General features: G+C 34.1%; 1 protein-coding gene across 5 annotated transcripts in view; it reads left to right on the top strand.

The window, feature by feature from the left end:
• Window positions 1–17,772, top strand: part of A1CF (APOBEC1 complementation factor) — a 76,974-nt gene that overhangs the window by 10,834 nt on the left and 48,368 nt on the right. For 2 of the 5 annotated variants that reach the window (XM_032245623.1, XM_032245622.1), the window contains exon 1: window positions 14,611–14,713. In XM_032245623.1, the coding sequence (XP_032101514.1) occupies window positions 14,615–14,713 (99 nt within the window). In that variant the 5' untranslated portion in view covers window positions 14,611–14,614. Of the gene's footprint in view, window positions 1–2,117; window positions 2,258–14,569; window positions 14,714–17,772 lie in introns of those variants that run through there. The other 3 variants (XM_032245621.1, XM_032245620.1, XM_032245624.1) reach the window with 3 other exon arrangements.

Here is a 17,772-nt window from a genome sequence, read left to right as displayed (position 1 = left end):
GCACCTGGCTCTACCACGGCTGTTCTTAAGTGATCTTTTAATGCCAATCGGGGGTATGCTTTAATAGTGGTACAATAGTTCAAGAATAGGGCTTTAACGCAACTTATTGAAAGTCGCAGTTATGGGATTTACTCAAATTGAACACAACCTCTGTTGGAGAAGATTACAGTGAAGTTTTGAGGGCACGGAATAAAAAAAAGGAAGGAGAGATTTAATGGGGTGAATATTACTTGCTAAAATTTAAGAACACTTGCAGTTAAACCTCAAAGTACTATTTTGACAAGATGTGCACAGGTGCATAGGTTAATGCTTCCTCTTCTGGTATTTCCTTGTGTAATTTACAGTTCAAGCTAAATCCTAAGGATTTAAAGTGCTTTTCATTGATATTTAAAGGGCATTTTAAACAAATGGAAAAACGTCTTTCAAAACAGATAAAATGTACCTTTATAAAATCCACTTAATGAGAATATGCTAAAAAGCAAGATGTGTTTCTATTGGATCATGTTATATAATTTTAAACAAAATTTTATATGAAAATAAATTGTTCTAACTATCTGAAATAACTTTTTCCTCAAACAAAACAAAAAAGATTTCTAGATGTCAGGATTGTTTTGCAAAAATTATGATCTGATGATCTGTGGGCCGGATGAATATGCTTAACTTCCCTAAGAGTTGAGGTAACACTTTTCTTTTCATGAGCTGTGCCTGATTTCTGACTTGATGTAGTTTTTTTAAAAACTGAGAAAATATATCTCCTCTACCACTTGCATGTTTTAATGCCCTGATTTAATACAGGTGTGTGTGCATATGTATATATATACACAGATATATACATATATACACAAACACATTAAAATTATGATAAAATAATTATTTGTTCATTATATATCTGCTTCTTTTTCTCTAATAAACTCTGAAACAGTGGTTTCTATGGTACTTTTTCCCTGATATAGGTTTTCTTTTCTCTATAGATATTTTCACTACAGTGAAATTTTTTCAGTACCTTAGGTTTTGCTATTTTAAGTTACTCCACTTAGGACTTAGAATGATTCCAAATTGGATGGTATATAGATTTCAAACCTCAACAAACAGTAATCAAACATCAGCTAGTCCTATACTTCCTTGCAAAAATAGCAATTTCTTTAGAAAGTTGTATCAGCACCACTCCTCCACAACATTTAATATCTTGCCTTAAAAGTACAATATTCATGTCAGATGGATTCAGCAAATTCTTTAGCCATGGGTTTCACTAGAAGAGCAAGAAAGAGCATAAAAATTAAAGAATAAGACAGAAAAAGAGATAGAAGAAGGAAAAATGAATTATATGGACATTTGAGGATGGAGGGTGAGAAGATCCTACTCATTCCCTGAGAGTAGCTGTGTATAACACATATACACAAAGTAGTTGTGTTGGGTGTCTTGAGAAGCACTTGGATCTTTGATTACCTCCACTGCACCCTCATGAAATATTTGGTCTATAGCTTATTTCTTCCTCTATTGCTATCTACAATCCAGAAGAACTAAAGATCAGTGGAAAGAAGAATCAACACTTTAAAGAATTTAAATGGCCTGGCATGGTGGCTCACACCTATAATCGCAGCATTTTGGCAGGCCGAGGCATGTGGATCACCTGAGGTCAGGCGTTTGAGACCAGCCTGGCCAACATGGCAAAATCCCATCTTTACTAAAAATACAAAAATTAGCTAGGCGTGGTGGCATGCATCTGTAATCCCAGCTACTCAGGAGGCTGAGGCAGGAAATCACTTGAATCCGGGAGGTGGAGGTTGCAGTGAGCTGAGATCATGCCATTGTACTCCAACCTGAGTGACAGAGACTCCATCTCAGAAAAAAAAAAAATTAAATATAAGAATAAAAGTATGCATGAAAGCTGAGTCAGATCTTGCCAATTGATACACCACTTGGTAAACCATGAAGGCGCCACACTTGCCAATAAGTAAAATTTCAGTAAGATATGACTCAGTGCATAGCAGACAGTTGGATCCATTTGGACCATATCCACAGGGGGTCAGATCCTTGATGTGTCCGAGTGAAGCATCAGACAATCCACACACAACATTCCTTGAAGGAGCTATTATAATAGTTCACTTTCATTCCAGCAAAGAGGCTAAGTAACCGTAGTGCTTCAGATGCTCCAGTCCATGTGTCCCTATGGAAGAGAACCTGGACTATAGCATCACCCTCATCAGCTCATTATGATGTCCTGTGTTCGTCACAGCAACACTTTAAGGAAGGCAGGGTAGATATAATCTCCACACCCCCTGCCTATTTTTTTTTAAGATGAGGAAACTGAAAAGAAGTAAAATTAGTAATTACAAACACAGTCTCAGCCACCAGGCTACCTAAATTCAAATCATCTCTCTGCCACTCTTTACCTGTGTAACCTTGAGCACCTTAACCTTTCTCTATCTTGATTTGTTACCCATATTATAGGAATAATAATACCTACAGCACAGAGCTTTTATGAGGTTTAAATAAATTATGTTTAAAACTTTCAGAACATAGCATATGTGTTCAGCAAATGTTACCTATGTTTATTATTCTTTTTTAAAGTCTTTTTAAATTTTGCCACATAATAGGCCAAAAAATGGTATCTTGGTTTTTTGTTTTAATTTGCCTTTTCTTGATCACTAAAGATTATCATTATTAAATTATAAATTTATAGCTATTTTGATTTCTTTTCTTTAAATTGACTGTTGATTTCCTTTGCTCATTTGTCCACTGACTTGTGTCTATTTATTTAAAAATAATCTCTATGTTACAGATATTACTTCTCTGTCTGCTATATAAATAACAATCATTTTCTGCCAGTCTGTGGACTTTTTTTAACTTCACTTATTTTGCCATTACAGAAGTTGGTAATATTTTCGTAGTCAGATCTGTTAGTCTTTTCACTTATGGTTCTTAATATGCTTGGTTTAGAAGACCTTCTGTACCATGAGATTATAAAAATACTCTTCTATATTTTCTTCTGGGAGTTATACAATGTTTTTAAAGATTATTTCTTTATTCCACTTAGATTGCTAGCATGTTATGAGGTGATATGCCCACTTTATTTTTTTCTCAAATTATCTATGATCTTCCTATGCATTTGAAATTGCATCTATTGTCGAGTTCCAGTATAAACAAAACCATGGGTCCAGAGTTTTTATTTTATTCCATTAGTCTAGCTTTCTATTTCTGTTTGTTTTCATCTTAACTGTTAATTAGAATGGTTCCAAATCATTCTATACTTTCAATACATGTTTCGTCATTTATTGCACATTGTTCCTGCCAGGTGAACTGTGAAATCAATTTGTCAAATTGCAGAATAATTTCATTGGACTTTAAATTAGAATTTCATTAAAGTAATAATTTGGGAAAAACTGATATCTGTACATCAATAAGGCTTTCATTCACTCAGGACTTTAGATCTTTTAGACGAATTTTATCAGTTTTTTCACATAGGTTTTAAACATTTCTCATTGTTTATTCATATTTTATAAGTTTTTCTTATATTGTTCAGATCTTCTCATACTTCACTTGTTATTTCTGTTAAATACAGAACATTTATTTTATAATTGTCCTTGTAGTATTCTTTCACTAGTTTCAATCATATTATATTGTTGATTTACTTGTTTTTAATGAAAATAAATTATTACGGTGTTTCATTACTAAGTATAATGTTTGTTTCATATTTCTGAGGGATGCTTTTTATCAATTTAAGGATATTTTGTTCTATTGCTAATTTATGAAGATTTTAAAAATTATTATCTTACTTTAAGTTCTGAGGTACCTGTGCAAAACGCCCAGGTTTGTTACATAGGTATAGACATGCCTTGGTGGTTTGTTGCATCCAGCCCCTCGTCATCTACATCAAGTGTTTGTCCTAATGTTATCCTTTCCAATCCCCCTACCCCCTGCTATCCCTACCCTAGACCCCCCAGCCCCTGACAGGCCCCAGTGTGTGATGTTCCCCACCCTGTGTCCCTGTGTTCTCATTGTTCAACACCCACTTATAAGTGAGAACATGTGGTGTTTGGTTTTCTGTACTTGCGTCAGTTTGCTGAGAATTAGTTTCCAGCTTTTTTTTTTTTAAACCAATAGTGGGTATTCACTTTTATTAAGTGCCACTTTTACATTTACTGTGATGATCACGTGTTTTCTCTTTATTAATGAAATGAATTAAACTTCCAGAACCCCCTAATGTTGAATAGACTTTGTATTTTTGTAATGATCCTATCTTGTTTATTGTGTATTATTATTTTGGATGCTTTTCCATATATAGTTCATATCTATACTCCTATGATATTGGTCTAGCGTTCTACTTTGTGGTATTCTTTTTTGTATCAGGTATTTTAAGTTTGTAGATAATTTCAGAAGTTTTCTATTATTTTCTACTCTTCAAAAGGCTTTATATTCCTTCAAAAGAATAATTTGCTTCATAAGTGACTTATAAAACTTGCCTAATAAAACAATCTGGATCTGGTATTATTTGGGAGGGAAACACTGATTGTTTTCAATATAGATTATGATTACTAGTTTATTCAAATTTTTAACTTATTCTTGAGGCAATTTAAAAAATTCATACTTTTCTAAGTATTTGTCCACTGCACGTATATTTTTCAAATTATTGGCAAAAGTGTTTTCTTTTTTAAAAGTCTATGAATCTTTGGTTACATCAAATTTTTCTCTTTTTTTGAAAATTTATTTTCTCCTTTTTACCTTGTCAGGATTGCCTGCTGGATGCTAATTTACTAATCTTTTCAATCAGCTGTTACATACATTTATCAAGCCTACATATTTGTTTTATTAATTCTACTTTTATCTTTGATTCCTTCTAATTTCTTTTAGTCCATTTTATTCTTTCCCTAGCTTCTTTAGTTGAATGCTTAGTTTCAGTGTGTATTGTCTTGTAATTAATAAACAGACAATAATTTACAATAATCCACTGTACATTTCAAAACTTCAAAATGATTTAAATGTTTTTAGCATAAAGAAAAGTCAAATGTTTAAAGTGATACATATCCCAATTATACTGATTTGAGCTTTATATATTATATAAATGGATTAAATTATCACATGTACCCTAAAAATATGTTCATCTATTATGTATTAATTAAAAAAATAAAATCTTGACCACATCTCAATGAAAAGTATTACATTTTTATTAACATCCACTTATTAACATAATTTTAACTTTTATATTTTATAGTATGAGTAAGAGCTATGTATCATAGATAGCTAAATATAGTCAAATAAGCAACAATGGAGAAAACAAAAATAATTTGTTAATCCACCCACCCAGAGATAATCAATTAGCCTTTTGTAATCAAAGTATTTTTTAATATAAAAATTAATACAAATGAAATCAGACCATACATTCTATTTTATAATCTGCCTTTTCTACTTTATTATATTTCACAAATATCTGTCCAAGTTATTTTATATTTTTCTAGAACATTGATTTGCTGTACTGTACCACTGCTTATTCAAATATTTCTTTATTATTAGATATTTCACTTGTGCCTAACCTTAATAACGATGCTAATATATTCTATGAGAGGTGACAAACATGAACAGTCTCAGGAACTTAAGGACTTTTCTACTGAGAAGCAAAAACAAAGATAAATAACTGGATCCATTATTAAGGCAATATAAAAAGCTTAAGATAACGCATTCAAAATTGCATTTTTCTCTGCACTGGAGAAACAGGAGGAGAGCAACCAATGAGAAAATCACAGATGATGGCTAAGATGAGTTAAACAAAGCAGCAGAAAAAGAATAAAAACAGAATATTTCTACAGCACCTTCTACATGCCAGGTACTATGTTAGGCACTCTCACATTCATTACTTTATTTATTTCATCCTTTCAAAACCCTTCAAATTAGGTATCAGTATTCTTATCCCCCTTTTAGACTAGAAAACCAGGTCTCAGAAAAGTTCAAATCATGGTACCAGAACTACATTTTTTTAACTTTTAAAGTTCAGGGGTACAATGTAGGTTTCTTACATAGGTTAACTGTGTCATGGCGATTTATTATACAGATTATTGTATCACCCAGGTATTAAGCCTAGTACCCATTATTTATTTTTCCTGATCTTCTTCCTCCTCCCACCCTACACCCTCTCTGAAAGGCACCAGTGTATGTTGTCCCCCTCTATGTGTCCACATGTTCCCATCATTTAGCTCCCACTTGTAAGTGAGAACGTGCGGTATTTGGTTTCTGTTATTTGCCTCTATAGCAGGTTCCATATTTTTAAAGATGCTTACATTTAAATTTCAGTTCTGTTCCTGTGTAAGTTTGCTACTGATAATGCAGGAACAGAACTGAAATTTCAAAGTAAGCTTGTCCTTCTTTACAATGTGGAAACCTACTACAGAGAAAAATTTTTGTCAATAATTATAAGTAAAATTAACATGTCCGCTATGAACAACTTTTACATTTCTTTTCTTTAAGCCCTGTCTTGGTCCAAATTGACAAGCTCTAAATTAATGTATAATTTATTACTAATGCTTTAATAACAGAGAGGAGGTTCTGGTTAATTTTTTTCTAGTATCATTTTAGAACAATAAGACACCACATATTGGGACTTTGTGTGATATCTTCATGGCTACATTTTTGAAATTTTATGTATTCATATTCTCTATTAATTTTGCTACAGCTCATGATGCATGTCCAAAATGCATGCTACCACATGAATTAATTTCCAAAATAGACTTATGACCAATTGTAAATATTTTTCCAAGGTGAATATTAGCGCTTTGTATCAAGCAATACAAAGTAATACTTACTTAGCATCATCAGGCAAATATATAGACTTTGGTTATAAATCCTTCATCAACCATTTCAGTACTATCTAGAATTTCTTTCACATAAAATTCCCAGGAGATACTCAAGGCTGAAATTCATGCTAAAACCACTTGTACAACTTGTATGTTACATAAAAGTTATGGACCAGCCTACATCATGCAATGTCAAGGTAGAATTAAACATTAAGGAAAGACTGTATTCAGTTTGGAGAGGTCCCAGTGGCAAGTGAACCCATCATGGATTTGAAATGCACAGGGGGGCACAACACTGTTACAGGCCCCAGCAACTTCTCACTCAATTACAAAAGAACACTTCTCTACTTACCAAATCAGAAATAGTGTTTCTCCCCATTCAGTTTCCTTATCCAATTTCTTCAGAAAATTCAAAGCAAGTAAAAATAGTAAACATACTATTAACAGAATGCTTCCATTTCCTAATTCTAAATTGTCTACCATGGTGCAGATATTGAATTAATATTAGCTGACCCTTTTGTAAAAGTTGAGTATAATTACTTTAATTTGTAACCAAGAAATCTTCTAACTTTAATTCTGTCCTTATTTTTTTCTCCTTTCTGTTCTTCTCTGCTTATCATTCACAATGACCATGTCTTTTGTTTTATACAAACAAAGTTTATACAACTTAGGAATCCAAGTGTACTTTTGTTATATGCATAGATTGCAGAGAGGTCAAGACTTTTAGGGTATCTATCATTCAAATAATGTACATTGTAACCATTAGGAATTTCTCATCATCCACCACCCTCCCACCTCATTACCCTTCCAAATCTCCATTGTCTATCATTTCACTCTCTACTTCCATGAATACACATTATTTAGCTCCCATTTATGAATGAGAACAGATTTGTTTTTTTGTGTCCTAATTGTTTCACTTAAGATAGTAGCCTCCAGTTCCACCCAGGTTGCTGCAAAAGATAAAATAAAAGAATTTCTTTCTTTTTTATGGCTGAATAAAATTCCACTATATATATATACACACACACACACACACACACACACACACACACACACACATATATATGCATATATGTATATATGCATATATGTGTATATATATATGCATATATACACATATGCATATATATGTATATGTGTGTGTGTATATATATGTGTATATATATATATATAGTGGGATTTTATGAATATAAACATATATGCATATATGTATAAACATACATATTTATGTTATATATATATATATAACATTTTCTTTATCCAATTGTTGATGGATACTTAGGTTGATTCCATATCTTTGCCATTATGAATATTGCTGCTATACATATATGAGGGCAGTTATGTTTTTGATATATTGATTTCTTTCCCTTTGGGTAGATACCCAGTAGTACCCAACTACATTTCTAGTCCTGTTTCTCCAAGCTATGTTTTCATGACTCTTTAAATGTGATTTTCTATTATGTAGTCCTCTTTCCTTTGTCTTGTATCTTTCCCAATTTACCATTTGAAAGACTTTGAAAAACAAAACAGGCCAGGCATGGTAGCTCGCTCCTGTAATCCCAGCACTTTGGGTGGCCAAGAAGGGAAGACTCCTTGAGCCCAGGAGTTCAAGACCAACCTGGGCAACATAGCAAGCCCATCTCTATTTTCTTTTTCAAAAAAAAAATAAATAAATAATAAAATACTAATTTTCCCAATTTCTCTGTTTCCCTAGTTGCCAACTTATGGTCCAGTAGGGCAGAAAGAACTTCCACCATTGTCATAACTTCAGGCAAATTTAGATAACAGATCTCACTTAAAATCCTCTCTTAGTTTTCTTTCCATGACTTGGTTCTTCATATGGGATGAGTTTTTAGGTACAAGATAAATGTGTTTCCTCTTTTTAGCTCAGGTTTATAACCAAAGAGCAGGACATAGTATCCACCTAACAGGTTTAGATTTAGAAAAGTCAGAATGTACTACCCTGTCTGTGACTCTCTTCCAACTTTCTTCTCATCTGATTCCCTGCCAACTTCCCTGAAACAGGACCCACTGGCACCTGAGGCCAACAGGGTCAGGAACCGCAGCTCTAACCTTGCCCAATAGTGAACTCTGGCAATTTCCATTGAGCAATTGCAGCCAAGTGATGGGTGAGCTATTCATTCCAATCCTCTCTGCTTTTCAGAAATGTGGAAATCTTGAACCCTAATAATTTCTAGATCTTTGTTTTCTTAGTCAAATAGGCACTAATGTTGCAAATATAAAACTAGACAGATGTAGAAAAGTGTGTCCAAATATTAACTTTATATTTTAATCACTCTATATTCTGAATTTTTTTTTACTTTTCTTGTCTCTCTCACAAGTATGATGACATATTCATAAATGCAGAGAAACCACGAGAATCAATTTCTTACATAAAACAAGTTCATTCCAGGACAGAACTTCCAGGAAGTAACCAGAGAAGAGAAATAATAAGTATTAGGACTTTCAATTCAGATTACTATTACTTCTGTTTCACTGCAAGTCACTGTAATTTATAGAATTGCTGATCCAAAGTTTTGTATTTCTTCTACAAGTATCTATGAAGCACTTAGCATAATGTCAAGCAGAGCCTTCTGGGCAAACAAAGATGAGGTACAAGATAGTCCCTGTGCTCAGAAAGCTCACAATTTACTGAGAAAGATAGACATATAAGCCAATAAATACAGTAATGTGTGAAACAATATGGGGATGTACAGGTTTTTTTGAGAGCACTGAGGAGCTGACACTTAAAGGTTACCTACAGAGCTTGTCAAAGGAAGAAAGCATCACGGAGCAAAGAAGATGTTAATCAAGTCGAGAAGGATCAATACGGCCGACATGGTGAAGTTAGGAGGCATGGAAAGGAAAAGGCATTGTAAGCAGAGATCCTGGAGGTGTAAGAAAACATGGGAAGGCCAAGTGGCAGGGCATGTGAATGACACTGGAAGGGAAGTCTAGGATCTAGTCCTAAAGGGGCAGTGTATCATGCTAAGAAACTGGGACTTCATCCTTTCCACAGTTCTGAAATTCTGCCTCTTAGATTTAGAGATTGATAATTATAATAATTAAAATGATATAATAGCTAATATTTATCGGACAGTTATTACATGCCATAAATCATTTTAAGTATTTCAAATGTATGTTCATTATTTGGCTCCCAATATTAATATGGAATTATCAAAGAACCCTATGGTGAACTTATTGTCATCCTAATTGTATTTATTTAATGATTATTATTATTAGCAGTAGCAGTAGTAGTAGCGTTTTTGAGACAGGGTCTCATTCTGTCACCCAGGCTGGAGTGCAGTATCCCAATCAGAGCTCATTGCAGGTTCAACCTCCCAGGCTCAGGTGATCGGCTTCCCAGGTAGTGTGACTACAGGTGCACGCCACTATACCTGGATGATTTTTTATATTTTTTGTAGTGATGAGGCTTTGCCATGTTACCCATGCTGGTCTGGAACTCCCAGGCCTCCCAAATTGCTGGGATTACAGGCATGAACCACCATACCCAGCCTCATTCTATTTTTACATGTAAAGAAACAGGCTCAGAGAGGTTCCTCTGGGATGAAAGTTGAAGAAGAAATGAGGGGACCATTTTTACATAGCAGGTCTGGTGGTGAGGATGTATTTCAACCAAGTGTTCCATTGCTGATAAAAACATACTGTCTGAGAGGACAGGGAAACACTGATTGCCAGTTAATGGAAACCGTAAGAACTAGAGGAAGTCCTGGCTTTTCACACTTGGTGTACTTTCCTCATCCCCCTGTTAGAGGGATGTAAAGAGAAGTGAAAGGGGAGGAAATTAAACAAGGAAGGGTTGACATTTCATTAGGCCCTTTCTGGAGTCCTTTTGCTATTCCTCTACTCTGCTTCTCTCCTCCAACATGAGTTATTAGCAAACCTCGGGCAGTGTTTCACAGGTGTTTTCACATTTCAACTTCACAATATGGTGCACAGCCTGCTCATCACCCCAATTCACAAATGAGGAAACTGATGCTTAGAGTATGTGAATATATGATTATTTCCTGTAATACTGACTGTAGCCTTCCCCTCCATCCAATCTCCATCTTTTTTGATCCTTTCTGTTCTCGGCCATCCTCATCTAGGTAACAGTGCTGTGCCACAAACCTGTGGATTTTCTTCACAGAAATTATATAAGCATACTATATTTTACTTACTGTGTGTTGATGTATATTGGTTGTACATATTTTGAGGGTACATGTAATATTGTGATACCTCTACACAACATGTAATGATCAAATTAAGGTAATTGGAATATCACATCAAATATTTATTTTCTCTTTATGTTTGGAATATTATAAATCTAGTTATTTTAAAATATAAAATAAATTATTGTTAGCTATAATTTCCCTACTGTACTATCAAATACTAGAACTTCTAATTGTATTTTGTACCCCTTAAGCAACTTCTCATCTCCTTCTCTCCACTACCTTTCTCAGCCTCTGGTAACCACCTTTCAACTTTTTGCCTCCATGAGATCCACTCTTTCATATTCTACTCACTGATCTTATTTATTATCTCTCTCACTCCCTATAAAACTCCACGATATTTTGGGGGATGAGAGGTCTGATATTTTCTCAGCTACATCCCTATGTCTTGAAAATTCTTGAAAGACAGTAGATATTCAATAAATAATTTCTGAATCAATAGGTAATAAATACTCATGAATGCTTTTCTTTAGTTCCTGAAGTTTTAATGCATGCCATATGTTTGTTTTAAATTCTGTTTCTTCAATAAGGTACATTAAGAACTATCCTTTTATAATTCTGATCTGAAGAACTTAAAAGGTGCTAAATTACAAGATGTATTACAAAGCCTTTATTTCGAATTGACCAAGCTTTTTAACAAAAGTCAGACTTGCTTAAAATAAATATTTATCTGGGATTCAAGTTCACCCCTTAGAATAGGTCAACACTTTGAGAGGGGTTATTTTTTTGCAAAATGAAAATTAAAGATTAAATATTTCTTGTGGCAAATTTTGAATTTTATTTCCATGCCCTGATTCCCAATGACTTAACACTATAATTGAGATATTATACAGATTTTCTCAATAACTTCAGAGTAAATTTGTATGTGATCAAAAGACCTTTCTGATGTGAAAATACATTTAATAACCTTTACTAATTATTAACCAAAACTAAAGGCAGATTTTGCAAATACGAACTTGTCATTTCACCATGACTGTTATCTTGTCAATGGAAAAGATGAAGTTCAGCAAAGAACAAATCTACAATTTGGCCAGAAGACTGTAGACTTTGCCTTTAAAGGGCCTTAAGACATACATAAATAATCCCAGCAGATCCAATCCGCAGCCTCCCTGCTTTTGTAGGTTAATTCAGCACAGTGGGAGAGTTTGAGAGTGTCATCGCAAAAAGACAATTTTAGTAACCTTTGGGAAAAGAGCAAGAGTTAAATTTTATCTTCAAGACTAGTTTCCTTTGTAAGTCTTCAAAAGTCTTTGCCTTTTGCAAAGTACAGACACTGAAGCTGGCATATTAACTTACTAAGTTAACAGAGTCCCCATAAAACATGATGCCCTAAAGCCAGGCAGAGGATAGAGCTGGCAAACAGAGAGCATTAACTGTATGCTTCTTGAAACAATCAGCGAATGCAAACTTAATTGGCCTGGGTCAGCAGCAAGCAAGAACCATCAGAAAGGTGAAGGCAAGAATGTCCATGTTTATATGCAGAGAATGACATTGTTCTGGCCCTAAAAACAGCTAACTCTCTATCATCTCATTTTTTTCTTTTAATTTTCTAAATTATACTGAAAAAATACTTTCTTTCTTTCTTTTTTTTTTTTTTCTGAGACAGTCTCACGTTGCCTAGGCTGCAGTGCAATGGCATGATCTTGACTTACTGCAACCTCCACCTCCCAAGTTCAAGTGATTCTCATGCTTCAGCTTCCCAAGTAGCTGTGATTACAGGAATGCACTACCACTCCTGGCTAATTTTTGCATTTTTAATAGAGACAGGGTTTCACTATGTTGGCCAGGCTGGTCTCAAACTCCTGACCTCAGGTGATCTGCCTACCTCGGCCTCCCAAAGTGCTGGGATTACAGGCATGAGGCACTGTACCTAGCCAAAATATTACTTTCTAAATGATGCTTATTTATTACTTTGGGACATTCTTTAATTCTACTACTTCAGTAGTAGAATCCCTATGTCTATTACTAATAGTCGTACTATTAGTATTACTATAGTAGCACTAATTATAATAGTAGTAATAGTAATAATTACCTGTAATTAAAATTATACTATAACAATGGTGGTAGCAATAGTAATACTAATAGTATTAGTAATATACAATTACTATAGTAGAATTTCCATTATTACAACTATTAGTAACACCAGCATTGGCATTATTAATAGTGCTACAATTAGTAATACTAACACTATTAGTAGTATTAATACTAATATTAGTGCTATTAGTAATAGTGGTACTATTAATACTAATGTTTGTAGATAGTCCTAATAATATTGCTATTGTTACTGATAGTAATATTCTATTACTATTCTATTATTCAAGTAATGATAATTTTTGTACTAGAATACCTTAAAGCTGCATTTTTCAGAAATGACCACTTCCGCTTCACTTTTTTCTTTCACCCAATTTTTCACTCAGTTTCTTATATTATTAATGGTGTCTTCATCCTCAGTCTTTAAAGGACAATGAAAAGCAGTACAGGAATTCTCAATGAATAAGTCAGAAAATTTTCAAAAGTACCTATATTCAAATACATTCTAGTTGCATTCGAGTCAGATCATTGTAAAACATATTTCCTCTGTCCTGGTTGACAGAGCACATTAAACACAATGAAAATCCAGCATAGAACCTTCCCTGAGCCACTAATACTATAATTAGTGTGGCAGCCTTCACCTCTGTATATGTGGGAACCTCCCAGGCCTCACACCCCCAACAGCATAGAACCTTCAAAATGGATATTATCCTGTTCTGGAAACCTGTGGATGTGAGCAATTACCCATTTAAAATGTAATTCAAATCATGTTTCCAAAATAGAAAATACAGACAATGAAATGCTGAAATTATATATTCATATCTGTATATGCAAACATGAACATATGTAAACTTTCATCATTTTTTAGAATTTACAGACTTTTTCATGTACTCTACTGAGCATGTCTGTGGCATGTGATCTGGATGTTAGCAGACCCTTCCCACATCAACGCAAAAGCATCCATTTTCTTGTTTTGTTAAAATCAATGTCACATTTTTATTACATAGTTTGCATGATCACTTCTGTATATATGATACTGGAACATTTTGTTCTAAAATTTTATCTTTGAAGAATAAGTAGATAATTGTCTCTGCTGACACAGAAAATACAGCTCAATCTTTGAGAATTCTGATGCCTTATCTTAGTGGTTAGAATTAATCATGGTACCCTCTTCCCACATCTTTAAAGACCATCCTTCATATTCTTTTAATAGATGGGAGCTGATCTGTTTTTGGGCATTTGGTGACATCCTGAGATAAGTGGATTCAGAATTACTAATCTGCATTATAATTGGAGAATGAGTATTATTCATTGTTTTGTTTCTAAATTTCAACAAATATTGCACGTTTTTAAAAGTTTTTAAGAGTACATTTACTGAGCCTTATTTGTATATAATTCTTAGTTGCTCTGACTTTAATGACTCCTTTACAGACAATATTTCTTAAAGATGTCCTTCATGAAAAGGAGAAGTTTGGACTTGGCAACAGTAATTTACTTAATTTATCTTAAATTTGGTTTCAGTGAGCAACCCTAATTAACCTGATTTTTTGCTGATAATCACTCTCAATGGAATCAAATCACAAATCCGGGGATGGATTGAGCGGCACCCAGAAGGAAGCAGCCCTACGTGCACTGGTCCAGCGCACAGGATATAGCTTGGTCCAGGTAGGAACTTCTTGTGAAATCTGCTGAGACTCACCACTGAATTTGCACAGTAGTGGGAATATTAGTGGTGCTAAAAGGCCAAATGGGAATGGTCAGTTACATAGCTCTTTAGGGAAATGTCCCTTTCTAAAAGAGAAGGGAATTGCAACATTTCAGTTTTTTTTTTGTTGTTTTTTTTTTTTGAGACGGAGTTTCACTCATGTTACCCAGGCTGGAGTGCAATGGCGCGATCTCGGCTCACCGCAACCTCCGCCTCCTGGGTTCAGGCAATTCTCCTGCCTCAGCCTCCTGAGTAGCTGGGATTATAGGCACGCACCACCATGCCCAGCTAATGTTTTGTATTTTTAGTAGAGACGGGGTTTCACCATGTTGACCAGGATGGTCTCGATCTCTTGACCTCGTGATCCACCCGCCTTGGCCTCCCAAAGTGCTGGGATTACAGGCTTGAGCCACCGCGCCCGGCCAACATTTCAGTTTTGTAGATGACCCTGAATGTAACCTTCTTTCTACTCTAGGTTATTAATTCAACCTTAACTTGTCACAGAATCAGTGTCCACAATTATAGAGACTATCACAAAAAGGCAGCTAGAATTTGCCACTCAAGGCTGTGAAGTAGAATCACATTGGTGTTTCAAGAATCAGCAGAAAGTAAACTACAGCAGGAACCAGACTTAGTTTCGAGAGAGATCACTGCAGATGTAAGACTTCTAGATGTGGGATCCAAGGAATGAACATTTTGTGTCTAGCTGCTGCAGTTTGTTTTCTCAGAACACCTACTCCAGTCTAGGATATGTAATACTAACTTTTGTCCGTGTTTAGCATTTTTTAAAAGAAAAAAAAAGAAACCACAATAAAACTATCTATTCATAGATGTTGTCTTTTAGAAATTATCTGTATATTACTATTATCTTTATGATATCTTCCTTTAGAGAACTTATGCTGCTTTAAAAAGCAAACTATGTAGTGTTAGATACATATATTATCTTATTTAAAGAAAAAATGTTGGTCTTTTTACAGTACAGCAAAGTATTTTAATTTCTATTAAGTTTCTATTATTTCATAGTTGACTTTTTGAAGTTTCATTTAAGTCACTGAGATACTGATGTATTAGTTTTCTTAATACTTAAAAGTCAAATTATTTTAGGCTCATTAATAAACTTTTGAAAAGAGGGTTTTCTTTCTTTTTGCAATCAACACTTCCCGTAAATGTTATAACATCAAGAATGTTTTTGAATCTTTTTTAAATTTTGAACTTCTTGATATTAGAAACATTTGTGCAAAGATGGTGAAATAGATAGCATTTCAATCCTTTCAAACAGCAATCTGTTAATATTTATACATAAGAGTGTTCCCTTTCTGGTACTGTATTTCTAAGAACCCATAATATAAGATAGAAATATGCATAAACCTGTCTAGAGTGACATTAGCCAGAATGCATGTCATAAACCTAAATACATAAATATAAGAAAATTATTAAGTAAACTATCAATGTATAATTATTATACTCAACAAGCAGAATTTATAAAAAATAATATTAAAATAATATTAATTGCCAATTATATTTAATTCAACTCTGGGTACTTGTTCTTCCTTTTCCCCCAGATGAAATTCAGGTCAAGTCTCGTAACTTTTCTGGTAACGTTCAGGTAATAAAAGATCCTTCATTAAAAAATTGATATTTTTTCATATTGATATTATTCCATAGTAGATACAGTTTAGAATAAACGTAAAGACATAAAATCACTCAAAGTTATAGTTATTTCCCCTTCCCCAAGTATGTCAAGGTGGAGAATTACTTGTTTTCTGTTTTTCTGAGCTGTGTTTTCCTCTTCCGACACCAGTTTGGTAACAATAATTTCTGACTCCTGACTGAAGCAGAAGGGAAAAATTAAGCAGAGGAATGGGGAAAGGAAAGTTTTTACTGAGCTACCTTCATTGGGCTCTGGGGTCTGACAGGTATCTAAAACTTGTGCAATTCTTTGTAGGATCCTTAGACACCCAGCCTCCTGCTGGGTTCTCTTTGATATCTGAATCTGCCCTCATGGACAGGATGGGAGATAATCATTAATTCCTACATGTGGCCAAACTCTAGTCCCCTGGAAACACACATTCCCTGACCCAGCAAAATCTGGAAGTTGAGGTTACACAAAGCAACCACTTCTCCTTGCCAACAACAAGGCTGTTGTTCACATTGAGAGATTTCAGGAGTGAGTTAGACCCACCAGCTAGCATGTTTCCCAAACACAAAGGCAGGGAATACACATCAAGTTGTCTAGGTGGTTTCTCTGCTACTCCTCTCTCCTGCTTGAGGCAAAATAATAGGCAACTCCCAATTCCTCCCATTTAGGAGGAACTAAAACTCACAACACAACAGCAGTTGCCTCCAAATATCTGCGTAAATTTCAAAAACTTCCCTCAAACTCTCCAATCTCTTTTCTGAGTTTGGAATGTTGAGTGAGAGTTAACAATGCAAAAATAGTTTCCTGCTACCTTTCATGCTGCTTGGTACTCTAGTCACTTGGTTTCATACCAAAACCAGAGGCCTGAGTTAATGATAATTTATTACATATTTCAAAATAGCTAGAAAAGAAGATCTGAAATGTTCCCGACACAAATAATTGAGGTGAGAGATACCCTAATCACCCTGATTCGATCATTACATATTGTATGCATGTATTAAAATATCATATATGGACTCCATAAATATGTACAGCTATTATGCATCAATCTTAAAAGTCCAATTCCATTTTAAATTCCTGTTGCAGATGAAATAATATTCAGTTACCAGCAGTAATCACATAAAAAATTCTGAAGGACAATTGTAGCGTTATTGTTAGAGCTATGTAGACACTTTGCAAATAATTTTTTTGAAGAGACCCAAATAACAATGGAGATAATCTTACTTCATTTTAAAATTTTACTCCATTGTAAGGTCTAATGTTATGATTTAAGAACATTTATCTGATAGAGAAAAAAATATGTATAATTTAAAATGTTTTCATATAACCTATTCCTAAAAAAATATGGCCAATCTTCATATTACCTTGATCTTACATATT

This window comes from Sapajus apella, unplaced genomic scaffold (genome assembly GCF_009761245.1).
Source record: "Sapajus apella isolate SASKATOON/1434 unplaced genomic scaffold, GSC_monkey_1.0 scaffold58, whole genome shotgun sequence".
Classification (NCBI taxonomy): domain Eukaryota; kingdom Metazoa; phylum Chordata; class Mammalia; order Primates; family Cebidae; genus Sapajus; species Sapajus apella.
The sequence above is the reverse complement of the archived record's forward strand: the minus strand, read 5'-3'. Positions and strand labels throughout refer to the sequence as shown.